General features: G+C 38.2%; 1 protein-coding gene across 2 annotated transcripts in view; it reads left to right on the top strand.

Moving 5' to 3' along the window:
* Positions 1-7,192: 7,192 nt before the first annotated feature.
* Positions 7,193-14,476, top strand: part of NETO2 (neuropilin and tolloid like 2) — a 35,968-nt gene continuing 28,684 nt past the window's right edge. The window contains exon 1 of one of the 2 annotated variants that reach the window (XM_007474822.3): positions 7,193-7,948. In XM_007474822.3, coding sequence (XP_007474884.1) covers positions 7,915-7,948 — 34 coding nt within the window. In that variant the 5' untranslated portion in view covers positions 7,193-7,914. The remainder of the gene's footprint in view (positions 7,949-14,476) is intronic. The other variant, XM_001370051.5, reaches the window with a different exon arrangement.

Here is a 14,476-nt window from a genome sequence, read left to right as displayed (position 1 = left end):
ATCCTTAAGGATGTGTAAAACTGGAAAAAGAGGTGGACTGGACATACAACAAAAATTATTAGATACAAGAGGGAGATAAGCCCAAATGCAGTATTGAAATAGTAAAAGGACTAAAGATCTCAAGTGCTCTGATGGAGGATTTACAAAAGGATATGGAAGAGAATCTCACAGGATAGGCTTGCAAAGTAGCAGTATATACACACAAATATGATTCTAAGTAGATAATTGTAACATAAAAACTAAGTAAATTTCAATATTAACATTCTAGAGTTATACACTCAAGTGTGAAACGGACATTTTGTAGACTGAGTTATATACGATTTTAAATCCAAACTATAATTGATAACTATTACTAACATTAGTCTCAATATAATTTTAATTAGAAACTTAATTCTCTCAATCATTTCAATAGAGTTAGGTTCTTAGAAAGTTTTCTTAGAATTTATATGCAGTTTTAACATGAGTTAATGATAAATAATGTTATTAATAAGCTTACTGAATTTGTAATAAGACCTAACCAGAAATTGGGAATTAAATGACAGGGTTATTGAAATAATTTTTGTTGTTTCTAAGAACAACTAGTCTTTTGGGACTAGTCCATAAGATAGAATTACTTCTTTTATCTCCATTAATGCAGCAATAATTTTTATCAGTGACATGAAAAGAACCAGAATTTTCTGCCTTTTCCCACCGAAAAATCTATAGCTACATAGTAACCAATGAAATTCCTATAAAGAAGACACTTTCTGGTTCTGTTGTCATCATCATGTGAGTACATCAGCATGCAATAAAAATTTGAGAATCTCATCCTATTTCACTGTAAATAGATTCTGTGTACACATCATTGTTTCAAAGTCAAAGGAGAGGGAAAATGATATGCTAAATAAGAAGTTCTGCATTTCTAGAAGTTAGAATTCTGGCATGTTTCCTCCTATCTCCCTTAGTTAGTCAGTCAGAACTAGATGGTTTCTAAATTTCTTAACTAAATCTAGGCATTTTCTCTATGCTACTCTTTGGCTTTGAAAGGTTATGATGATGGTCAAGAAATAATGGTATCAAAATGATAATCTTTAAAATAAACCCTAGTAGAATAAAATCTTCAAAGATACAAATAGCAGTAAGATAAAATTCAATATATTTCTGACTCAATTTGTAAACTTATTTTTCCATTTAATGTTAATTATTTTCATTCCAAAGTGCTGATGACAAATGACACTGTCAGGAGAAATCTATAAAGAATTGCAAAATTTCTGATGTTTAATGCAGAAAACTGAAGAATATGGTAGCACATGTGGTATATTCATCATTGCTGCCAATCAAAGCAAGAGACTGTTGGAGGAGGGGAATGCAAATGTGAATATGAACAGCTGGTTAAGAAGCTGGTATCTGAAAAGGAGGATTTGGATTTCTGGACCATATCTTAAACTCTCTGGGCCTCAATTTCCTCAACTGTAAAGGAGATAAGGAAGAATATACCTCACAGAATCATTGAGTTTCCAATGAGGTAACAGACATGAAACATATGACTATCAGTTATATGAGGAAATTCAGGAATCAGAAAGTATGAACATATTGGAAAATATTTGGTTGAAGATGATTAGTGCCACAAATAGAATTAAGATTGTCTTCAGAAACTACTTAAAAAGAGTAAATAGATGAGTAGTTTAGGAAATGAATTCTTAGCATGAAGTCAAGGAGGACTTTAATTATTGGGACATACACAAAAGCATAGAAAGTCTTTCTGACCAAAGTAGAGGAGCTAATACCTTTTTAATTTTAAAACACCTTCTGTCTTTGTATCAATTCCAAGGCAGAAGAGCAGTAAACGCTAGGGAATTGGGATTAAGTGACTTGCCTAAGGTCAAATGGCGAAGAAGTGTCTGAGGCCAGCTTTGAACATAGATCTTCCTAACTCCAGACCTCAAACTCTACCCACTATGCTACCTAGCTTCCCCTAACTAAAAATTTCTTGACATTCTATAATAAAACTTCATCCTTTAAAAAAGATGGAGGGATCAATAAGGGAAATTTCTTATTCGCACTAAGAAGGAAATGGTTACTGCAATGGAAATGGGGAAAAGTTATCACTGAAACTTAGAATTTGTGCTAGAGAAAGAAAGTGCAGTGAAGCACTGATTGACATAAACCCTAAATTTTGGTAGAACAAATACTAGTGTTCAGAGAAAGAATAGTTGTTAGAACTCCATGGAATAAAATTCTATAAGAAGCTGTCAAGTTAGGAGGAATGGGAAAGTGTGTAAAATTGTAAAGATAGAGAAACAATTCTGAAGATGGTGCAGAAGAACTGTCTAGACAAATGTGGAAGCACAAGGAATTCATGAAGTAACTTGGATTTTTTTTAATATCTAAAATCAATCAATAAGCATTACACTGTAGGCACTACACACACTGAGTTCACCATTACCATCACCAATGTTCTACATCCATGATTCTGAGCCTTGAAATTTCTCTTTGACCAAGACCTCCCAATCTTTCCATTTCTCCCTTTGTTGTGCTTCTAAATAATATATTCTTGATCATCACTATGACCACCAGCCATTCCACCCCTTCCTATTTGGGAAGTCTATCAACTGCTCTCTTATTTTTTCTCCTATAGTTATCCAATTAAACTATAGTCAATATATCATATTGTCAATTATCTATAAATTATAAATCCATATATGTATATATAAACTATATACATGTTTGATTCTGTGAAAGGGACTTTTTTTTCCCTTTGTCTATTTTGAGTTAATCAGTCAAGAACTTAAAGTACCCCTAATTAACACTTAGTAAGAAAATTCACACCCTAAAAGGCCACAAGCACTGCACCCTTTCCCTCCCACCTCCACCCCCATCCCAGTGCTAGGCAAATTGAAAGGCTGTGATTGATTCCTGAGATGTGATTAGGAGAGCTGATGGGTGGAGAAAACTGTATATAAGAAGGAGCCTGAGAAAGATTCACTCTCTTCATTCTTAGCAGCTCTTAGCCTCATGTGAAATGAAGGTTCTTGGTGGTTTTCAGGGTCTTTTGGCTCTTGGGATTTCAGCTTCCTGATCTGGTCTTTGAATTCTGGTGAAGATTCAGCTTCCTACACTGGAGACTCGGGCTAAAGAGGGAAACTTACTCGGGTGAGACTCTTGCCTACTTGGTTTGAGAGACTACCCTTTGTGGCTCAGCCTCTTCAATGTTGGTTTTTGGTTGTTGGAATGCCTGGATAAATGACTGGAGACACTCATGGACTGGTGAGATTTGGATTCACAATTCTGATCTGGAGGCACTAGGATTAGGACTTAGGGTATTTTTAGCTAGGTGATATTTTCCAACTCCTTCCTATATTTCCCACTTTAATATTTCTACCTTGCTATAAATAAAGCTACTAAACAACATTTTGACTTAAGTTAATTTTATATATGGCGACCACAATTTTTTAAACATTATTGTTTTTGTTAAAACAAATTTTAAGCTATTACAAACCCCTTGCCCCCTTCGTGCTTTCCCAAACACCAACCAACCCCTGGTTTATCCTACCATCAGCCTTCTCCACTCAAGTGTTGCTGAACACCACTGGAGAAGTAAAACAACCATGCCAACTGAGTCTAGTATAAATGTATATTATCTAATCTCAACTAGACCCTTGGTGCTACACAAAAATCCTTTTAGTCTTCCCTAATTAACCAAATCTTATTTCCTATCATGGTTATTCCCAATATATCACAAATGGTTCAATATTAGATACTGTTATTTTCTCAATGGGAATTACATGAAAGATGTATTACCATATGCTTTGTCACTACATATTAATGATTGTGATTTAATCTTCATTGGAAACTTCTATATATCATCTCTCACTATGAGAATATAAGTTCCTTGAGAGCAGAGAAGATATTTTCTATTTGCATTCCCAATAATTTGTATATAGATTAATAAATGTTTAATAAATTCATTTCAATTATTCATTTCCCAGTTTCCCTAAAACACCCCAGCCCCTTTTCTCTCAGTAGAGGGCGCAGGCTATTCTATTGAGAAAATGAAGGACATCAATCATGAGTTTCCTCACATTCTATACCTCATAACCCTTCAATATCAGTCTCCATTCTATTCTCTCTTGCTAGGCTCTGTGGCCTTTTTGTTCCCCCAAAGCCCTCCCCTCCCCTCTTTGTACTATTAACTCCATCCTCTCTTGTCTTCCATCAGTTTTCCCCTAGGATCAGTGGACTGTTCTCTCCCTTGGTACTGGCTCCTTCCCTGAAATTTACAAAAACACCACAATAGCCATTCTTATACAACCTTCATCTGACCTTGCCAAAAGCTATTGTCCCTTTTCTCCTATTTCCTCAGAATCAAACTCCTAGAGGGGGGAAATTGCCACCATTTTGCCTCCTCCCAATCACTTCTGAACCACTTATAATCTAACTTCTGGCTCTATTACTCACCTGAAATATTCTTCAAAATAACCAAAAAGTTTTCTAATTGTTAAGCCCAATGGCCTTTCCTCAGCCATCGTCATTCTTGACCTCTCTATATTGAAACTCTTCCTTCCCCTCTTGGGTACTCTCTCTTCCCTCTGTTTTACGTCAGTGATATCTCTTCCTCATGTAACCTTGACTCAACATGTTCAAAACAAACTTTATCTTTCACCAAAAATTCACTCCCCAACTATCTTGAGAGCACTGGCATCCTTCTTCCAATACTGTTTGTATATGTGGAGTCATCCTCAACTCTTCCCTCTTCCTTACTCCTAAATCTGTTACCAAGTCTTGATTCTGCTCCCATCAAATCCTTATTACCTCTTTCAGAGACAACTGCAGCCTTCTCTTAATTAGTCTCATGTTTTTAGCTATCTATTTGTAATCCATCTTCCATAACAAACATCCTGAGGCACAGTGTATCTGAAAGTACCAGTTTCCCAGTAAAGAAATTTCAGTAACTCCCTATTTACATACAAACTCCTCAGTTTGGTATTTAAACTCCTTTACAATCTTGTTTTTCTAATATTACTCTCTTTCATGCATACTGTATTCCAGCCAACCTGGCCTACTTGCTATTCCCCAAATTGGGTATTTCATATCCTAATTCAGCATCTTTGCACAGACTGCCTTATGCCAGCAATGTGCTTTCGGTTCACCTCAACCTGTTTGAATCCAAACATATCACATTTATTAGTCAGGTTGGTCATTTTATTGTGTTGCAAATATCTTATTCATTTCTCTTATTTCTTTACTCACAGCTTTTGCCTCCTACCAAGATGTTTTCTCTCCTGCCTTTACACTTATACTTTCATGTCATACCTCTTTGGATGATGCCCACCCATCGGAATAGCTTTTTAAAATGTCTCTTATTTCCAGACCCAAATAATTATAGTTTGCTATTTGTGTGACTTTAGGCAATTCACTAAATGCTGACTAGACTTCAATTTCTTCATTTATGAAATGAAAAGTTTTGGACCACATTACTTTAAGATTACTTTCATCTCTGGATTTTTGGCCCTGATTCTCTTCTCTAGTAAGAAATGGTCTTAAACTTAATGTGAGCTTATTCACTAACTATTAAATATGTGTCTCAGTGGCCCAGGTTTATTTTAGATTCCCTGAACTAAAACCTCGTCTTTTTCTTCCTTTGTACGATTTTTCGTGCCACTGTATCCAGGCTTCTAACGCCCAGAGAGTGGGACTGTCTCTGTGCACCGACTTTTCCACTTAAATCTCTTTCATGCACAAGTATCTTTGTGCACACGTGCGCAAAGACAATCGTCATTCTCAGCTTCAGAGAGACTACTACCACTCCACACCACCCAGCAGCAATAAAAACAGCATGGAATCTTCAAAAAAGAAACAGACTCCTTATTGATAATGTACTATGGATGTCCATCTGCAAGGATCCTGTAAACCTAGCAGGTGACCTGAATATTGTGTATCTATTTGGGGTAAAGCAGCCTGCCATCCTTGGAGATTCTCCTTTATGCTAGTTATAACATAAAACTACATTATTTAAAATATTAAAAACAAGACTATACAAACATTACTTAATACTGCATAGCTGTGTTGATTTGGAAATTACCATTGAAATCACAGGTCCAGGCCCTATCCTTATCCTAACAATGAAAATAATCAGAAGATTCAGGAATGGATTTGAGACAGAAAACCTAGGTTCATCTCAGTTCTGCTTTCCTTGTGACCTTGAGTTAGTCACTTACTCTCCCCTAGCCTCAATAAAAACGTTGGGCTTTCACTAGAGACTCGATGATCTCTAAGGTCTCTTCCAACTCTACATTCTATGATCCAATTCTGAGTGATCTATCCAAATTCTTATTATGTAGTCTGGGGTTGGACCGACAAAAACCAGGAGCATTTCTTGCCTTGAAAGAAGGAAATTGACGTCGTGGGTGTATAGAATGCACAATTAGTTTCTATCTCTGCTTAGTTTTGCTATTTCTCTCGGGGAATTCTTGGCCATTGAGGGACTTTCATGAAACAAGAGCTGAATCGAGAAAGTTTTTCTCTAGGTTTGAGAACCTAGATAACGACCTAGACACCGAAGTCCCTAGTACTGCTCGGGCATTCGGGTATTCCTGGGAATTAGCCCGAACCTGTTCAGTTCCACTGAGGCTTCGGACTGTGGGGAGGGGTCCCCAGCCAAAGGCTCAAAGGTCAGATGACCCGCGAACCTAGGGAAGAAGGTAGAAAGCGTAGAGCCCGGCCAGCCCATTACCAGACGGGGCTTTCCTCCCAGGTCGCGAGGCTGGCTGCCGCTTCTCCGCTGAGAATATGGAAGGTGTAGAGACGAGAGCAGGTTTGACTCTCGTCCCCCCGGGAGTGCCTCCGTCTGAGTCCGGGCCCGGCCCCAGCCCTTCTCCGCCTCAGTCTCTCCTGAAGCTGCAGCAGGAAGCTGTCCGACCAAGGGAATAGACGGGGTGAGAAGAGGCGAGCTCCGCGCCCGCGGGAAAACTGGCTCCGGCCACAGCTCCCCGAGCCGCCACAGCCAAGGCAGCTACTTTGCCCGGCAGCCGTTAACCGTGAGCGGCCCAGAGCGAGAGGAGGGCGCGTGACGGGAGATCACCGCCCTCCCCCATCCCCCACCTCCGAGTCCTAACGGTCAGCGGAACAAGGTACTGAAGAGCCAAAGGGAAGACGGCGCCCCCTCCCTCTCTTCTCTAGTCTTCTAACGTGTGTACACACACATACACACACACGCGCGCGTACGCAACTCTGTGGGATAGACGGGGGAGGGGGGAATAGGAGTAACGGGGGACAGGAGGGAGGGAGGAAGGATAAGCCAGCGGCTGGCTAGACACGAGCCATGGAAAGGCTTTATTTGCCCAGAGAGGAGCGCGCGGGCTCCGAGGGAGGTTAGAGGGGAGGAGGAATTAAAAGAGGAGACAAGGAGTGGGGGGCGGGAAGAGAGAGAGAGCGGGGGAAGGACACATGCGCAGAGGCGGCACAGCCAGCACGCGGCGCTCGCGCTCACCTCTTAAAAGAGCCTGGGCTTGGGGTGACCGTCACTTCATTCCAGCCCGAGCGGCTGCTGACTAGGGAGAAGCTCCGGGGAGTCAGTGCCTAAGCAGGACCTGCATTGAACCGACGCTCCCTGGGACTACAAGATCTCTTAGCCCCCCTTCAACTTACTCCCCTTAGCCAATCCCCGTCTCTAGTAATCGGCTTCTCTGGTCCATGGGACTTAACGCCGCGGAGCCGGAGGTAACGCCCGTCGAGGGGCTCCGGCAGCCCCCAAGCGTGCCGTGGATCCCGGGCATGGCTGGTCCACGAACCTGAGAACTGGGGGAACGGCTCCGCCCGGCAGATGGAGAAAGCGCGGAGCTGCCGCCGGGTCGGGCCGTGAGGCGCTTCCCCCCCCAATTCCCGCCCTAGTCCCCTCTTCAGCCTGGGACTCAGCGGTGGGGCCCGGCTGGGAATATGGCCCTGGAAAAGCTCTGCTCCGTCCTCAAAGGTAAGAGCCAGCCCGCCTCGCCCGGGCGGGAAACGGCGCCCCCTGCGGGCTGGGGCCCAGCTGCTGTCCTCCGGAGCTGTCCAGGGTCTGCGGGACCCGTCTGGGGACGAGACATCGCCTCCTCTGCCCGCACTCCTTCTAGCAGTCCCTGTCCCTGCCTGGACCCCTGGTCTTCCGCTACCCCTTCCCAGACCTTCAATTCCATTCTCTCCTCCGTGGTCCTGGAGGATCCTAGCTCTTCGTCTATCTCCGCTCCCCTTCAGCGCGCACTTGTATCAGCTCGGGGAGCATCAACTGCTCTCTCCTTGTCCTGGGTCTTTTGCCTAAGGAAGGGACGGTCGTGGCCGGCTCAGCGGACCGAGACCTTCGCCTAAGCCTCCCCCTCGCTCTACTTCCCTCCCTCCCTCCCTCCCTGCCGCCGTTGCCGTTGCCGCTGCCGCTGCCGCTGCTGCAAGCCGCCTTTGTCACTCACAGTGCAGCCAGAAAAGATGCCCAAGAGCTGCGCTGCCGGAGCTACCCTGGGTGAAATGCACTTAAAGCTGCTGTAGCGGCACCTCCGAAAACCTAAAATGTTTGCTTCTTTAAAACTACTTATACCAAAGTGTCCCAATGAAATTTAAAAGCAATCACTTTTGAACTAGTCTAATAAAAGGTTATTTTGAGAACTCGATTACTGAGTGGATTTCCATGGTTTACCATTAAGAAGTAGGGTTTTAAAAAAACTCCCTTCAGTAGCTTTGATTCTCATAAGATTTCTGGTTTGAATATACAAAAAATGTGTCTCAGTAATCTTAGATATATTTTTCCTGTTTTGTATGTCCTTTCATATCGTTTTTCTTTGTGCTATCAGTTTTCATCCTATCAAACAAATGATTCTGTATTTAAAGCATGATATATAGTATTTGTTTTACAATCAAGTACATCATGTATATGTAAACACAGCCAATGCAGTTTTTAAGAGTCCCTTCTTACCCAGAGCAAAACCAACAAACACAATTCTAAGCCATTTTCTTTAAGAAAAACATTTTCATAACACTACTTCCCTACACTAATAATTCTTTTTTTAAAAATAAGTCTCCTAGTTGAGGTCTAGATCATAGCATCGATGTGCCAAATTTATAACATGAAGAATGCTCTAATATTGTGTGTAAAATGCTCATGTGTTTTTACTTCCAGACAAGAAGCAAAATGCATTAAGTAAAACCTGTAGAGCTTTTTCATTTTCAACCCTCTGCTTCTCAGTTCTTAGTGTCGTATGTTGATGAAAGCCATGTACAACTGACAGACAATAACATTTTCAAAGACTGACTTAAAACCAAAGTCATATTGTCACTTGTGGCTTATGAGTATAGCACTTAGAGAAACTGGTTGCACTTTAAAGTACTATCGGTTTCTTATTTGTGTTTCTTTTCCCTTCCTTTTCATGTCTCTAATCACAATAATACTTCTTGATGGTGGTGGTGGTAGTAATAGTGATAGAGGAGGAGAGTTGGGAGGCTGCGACACCACTGCAGGCTTTCCTGAAGTGGAGCTCAGCCAATGCTGACCCGTTTTCTAATGATGTACAATATCTCTGGGGAGTATGGCTTCTTTCAGTCTTTTGCATTGGACTTTTCCATAGATATCATCTCAATATTGACAAAGTGATATCCCTCTCTATAATCTGAATGAGATCTTAAAACACAAAACTATTTTTTTTGGTTGTCTTCTTCATTTCTGATATTTGGAAGTAAAATAGTCTCCTTGCCAAATGTAATACATTCTAACAAAATATAGCTATTTGGCATTTTCCAGGAAGTAAAGGATTTGTGTCATGGTTTTTTAAAAAATAAAATTGTACCTAAAAGTTGTTTATTAATTTATCTTTAATTCTGAAAGAAAAACAGCAGGATGAAACAAAGGACTTCTCCCCCCCCCCCTTAAGTAGAAAAGTGAATTTTGCCTTGGTTACACTTGTAATCTTTTTATATTTCATGGAAAACTTGGGCGTTATAATTATCAATGTTTTCATCAGTTTCTATTTCCATCAGAAGCTTGTACCTAAATTGAAAGATTTTCTCCATTTGTTATAGTAATAGTGTGTAATGAAAACATGATACATTTTCAATTAATAATAACTTTTAATTTAAACTTTAGTCAAATTGATATTGAATCATTAGCAAATTCAGTGTTTTAACTTTAATAGTAAATCATTTAACTATCTACATGTTTCCTAAATTCACTATTGGGATTTCCTCTTTAAATTTAAATAATTAAGCCTAATTTTTTTCTTGCACAAGCAGTTTGCAAGACTTTGTAAATAGTGAATATTTACTTTTCTTTCGTGGTTGGATTTTTAAAATTCTGAGAGTATGAAGTCATACGTTCATTTCTGCTCTAGATTCTTAACTATTTCTTCTTCTACTGTAACTATGAGAACTATAATCACTCAGAATTTTATTTTGTAGTTGTTTAAATATGCTTAATTTCTTACTAATTTAAGAGTTCTATAAAAAAGGGTATTATAATTTTACTTGTTTCATTTCTTATGACAGAGACTGTGAACTTGAATTATTTACATATTTAGGGATATAAATTTCACCAATGCCTTTTGATATCATCTTAAAGTAATTGAGGTATTATAGTGGTCTTAAGGCGTCATGGGACAAATCCTTGAAACCTTAAAGCAAGATTAATAACTAATAATAATTTCCATTCATATTAAAATGTTAGATAAAGAGTTAACTCATTGGCCTGGAAAATTAAGAATGGAAATAGAGTAAGGTGGAATTCAATAGGGTGATAGTCAATTTGATATGCTTATCTTCCAGGCATGTCATATATGTATATATATATGCATGCATATATGTTTGTATATACAGATACATGTTTGTATGTATGTGAGTGAGTGGTTATATAAAAGTATATGCATGTGTGTATGTATGAAGTGTATGTGGCAATGGTATTCCTTATATATAAGTATCAGGAACTATTACCAGAAAATAAAATTCACTCCTTCCCCCAAATTATTAGTTTTTCCATAAAACTACCTGTTTTGATGTTTCAAGAATGTTTTTTATTTGTGCCAGTACAATCTGTCCTCTTGGGCCACTAGAAAAAGGGGAGTCCTTATCAGGTTTCATACTTGCTATTTCTTTTAATTACCTATTCTAAGGCATTTTTTTTTAATTCAAATAGGAAGCATGTCATAGTGCAAAGAACCCTGAATTTAGAGTCAAAGCCAGAGTTCAAATGCCATTTCTGCTATTTTGTTACTGTTTGACATGGAACAAATTCCTAAAAATCTCTCTGTGCCTCAACTTCCTCAGCTGCTAAATAGTGGGGCAGGAGTATTGACTGGATTCCCTCTGAAGTCCCTTCCAACTCTGAATCTGAGATACTACTTGTTTACATACTTGAGGTTTTTTCTTTCTATTTTTCTTTTTACTGAAAAGAATCATCTACTTCCATGAGCATTTTTGTTACTTTATATTATTAAGGAAAAACTCTTCAAAGATATTAGGATTTTTCTATAACACCATTTAGTATCCAAGTTGCAAGTATACATTAAGGTAGATTGCTTCTACATTACAATACATTATTTCTACAACAGTTATTAGTGAAATTTTGCATGATCAAAGATACTAATAAAAACTTGGCTGATTCATTGACTATTTCCCCTTAAAAAATCACCTATAATAATAGGTAGTTAAGTGTTTAAGTAGAAAACAAATGTTGAATGAGCCACTGGTTCTTTTAGATTATAGGTTTAAGGATAAGAATAACTTTACAGACTTTATGAAAATGTATTATGCAAGGTAAATTATTAAGTAACTTTCCTTCTTGTTCCTGGTAATAAAAAAAAAAGCTTTTCACTAGATTTCTAGCATTGAAAACCCAAATTAAGTAAACATCAGATTTGCATACAAATAACAATAGGAATATAAACACATAGGCAACCCCTGAACCATATGCTTAGACATGTGTTTGTTCTAGTCCTTGCAGGATGCATGAACGCTCCAATAGATTGCCACTGAGTATAACAAATCAACAGTATTCTAGATTTCAGATTATGGGTTTTTAGTTGCATGTATGATGTTGATGTTACAGAGGAAAAACAACTTTTCATTGACACCATTTTTTAAAAACCCCATCTACTTGGGAATATGATAGACTTGCTTTTATTCTACAACCTTAAACCTTATTTTAAAAAAAACAACCTCTAGCCTGTCAGCAATATATGAGCCATACCTACAATAAAGTTGTTGGGGCATATTTTCAATTCAATATTCATTTACTAAGAGTCTGCAGTTTGCTAGACCCTGGCATATATACTCTTGGTTACCTTAGTTTAAAAGGGTAACCTGTTTACATAATTATGCTATAGGTAACAAGAACAGGAAAGAGATTAGTCTAAAACCACAACATTTCTTCCCATTCAAAATAGCTAACAAATCCACTTACACATTATTTCTGTGATTCGCTAGAAAATATAAAGCTGGAGATTAGATGAAAAGGGAGGCAAATGTTCTAAAACATGATTTGGTGTCACAATAATGAGAGGGAAGTCCACTCTTGACTTAGGGTGTGTAAGCAGCAATCTGTGGTAATTACAGTAGGAAGACATGCATATCTGTCTTATCAGGAGCACTTTAATTTCCTACAGTGGTTTGGGTTTGACAAGGAGACTCATATTCTTCAGAAAAGAGAAGGCACTTCTGCTACAAGCCACTTTTTTTTCTGGCAGAAGTGATTGGCAGTGTGATTAGCAAGCATATGCTAGGACCCAGGGATTTACAAAGTTCACTAAACCTTGTATTCTTCTTGATAAGTAGATGTTTAACTACCATAAGGAAGATGGAATGTTGTTAAGATAAAGGAGCTTTTTGTTATCACAAACATAGTAAAACATTTTTTGGCCCAATATCTCCTATTATTAAAAATTGGTATAATGACTGAATACCTCAACTCCCTGCACTTAAAAATAGAGTGGGTTATAGATGGAATCCCCTCTGTTTTTCATTAAAGATGTACCTTCTTACATTCTGGTCTAAACAAAGGTTTAAAAAACAGCAACAACAACCATAAAATAATCCCATTGAAAATGGGGCTGGCCTAAAGTTGGGGTTAGGCACATGTTAAGTGAGATCTCAATTCCTTTTCTCCTAATTCTCTTCATTAAGTTCAGTATTATGTGCTAGGGAGTCAATAGATGATTGTTGTGAGAAATAAGGACAACTACAGTAGAGAGGTTGAAGTTGGTAGGGACTTAAAAGCTCAAGATAGGGAGTTTAAATTTAATTTGAAGAAGATAAATTTACTTTTTCATTTAATTGGAAAGAAGAACAAACTTCAATTGGAAAGTCTAAAAAGGACAAGAAGAAGGTAGGGTTTAATGTTAATATTGATGATTTTGATGGGATAAGTTGAAAGTATACCTTATGTCTCCAGTAGTATAAGTTCCTATGCTAACATCCTTCTTTATTAGAAAGAAGTGTCATAATTAAGAATATCCTTTACCTGAATTCCAGAGTCAACAAGGCTAAAAATATTACCTTTCATCCACAGTTGTTAAAAATTGAATTCTTCCCTTTGAACAAAACTGAATAGACTTGCATACTATCTTTAAAGTTACAAAGTTTGAGAAACATGCTCTAGACTTGATCTTTGACCTTAATATAATAACAACTGAAATTTATATAGTGCTTTAGTGTTTGCAAAGCATTTTACATACATTATCCCATTTGAACCTCAGCAATCCTTGAAGTTGTTATGAAAAACGTTATTCTCATTTTGCAAATGAGGAAATTGAGAGTTGAGAGTGGGGTGTTAACCTAGGTCTTCCTGATTTTTCACTTTGTCCACTATGTCATACTAATGGCTTGGTATTTTGCATGCTTCTTCAAAACATAGATTGTCTTGAGTGATATCTGAATTTGGAAATTCATTTCAACTAAACATCTGCTTTATGCAAAGCTTTATGATGGAGATAAATGCAGAGAGCAAAGTAGAGATCCAAAATAAGTGCTCTAGGAAATTTTGAGAAAAAAGGGAACATCCCTCTCTGGAATAATCAGTGAAGGCCTTTCAGAAGAGATGGCAACTGAACTACCATGAAGGAAAAGAAGTATTCTAAAAGTTAGAGAAGAGGGATGCATACATTTCAGGCATGATGGGAGCCTATTTGGATACTAAAACATAGGAAAAGATTTATCAAGTTTGGTAAAGAACTAGTAGTCCAAAAAACCAGAACATGAGTATGTGAAGGATATATTAGAGTATGTGAACAGAAGTAAATAAAGCTGGAATGGAACCAAATTTTGGAAGACTTTAAGTGCAAAGTTAAAAATCTGTATTTTATCCCATATGTAACAGAAAATCACTAAAAAAATTTAGCAGATTAGTACCATAGTTGGACTTGTGCATTAGAAAAATTATTTTAGCATTTGTATGAAAGATGTTTTAGAGAAAGAATGAGTCACAATGTGTTGCCTTCTACCTATATCTGCCCAATTTACCAATGATATCTGCCTCAAACTGAACTAAGAG

Source organism: Monodelphis domestica, chromosome 1, assembly GCF_027887165.1.
Source record: "Monodelphis domestica isolate mMonDom1 chromosome 1, mMonDom1.pri, whole genome shotgun sequence".
NCBI lineage: Eukaryota > Metazoa > Chordata > Mammalia > Didelphimorphia > Didelphidae > Monodelphis > Monodelphis domestica.
The sequence above is the reverse complement of the archived record's forward strand: the minus strand, read 5'-3'. Positions and strand labels throughout refer to the sequence as shown.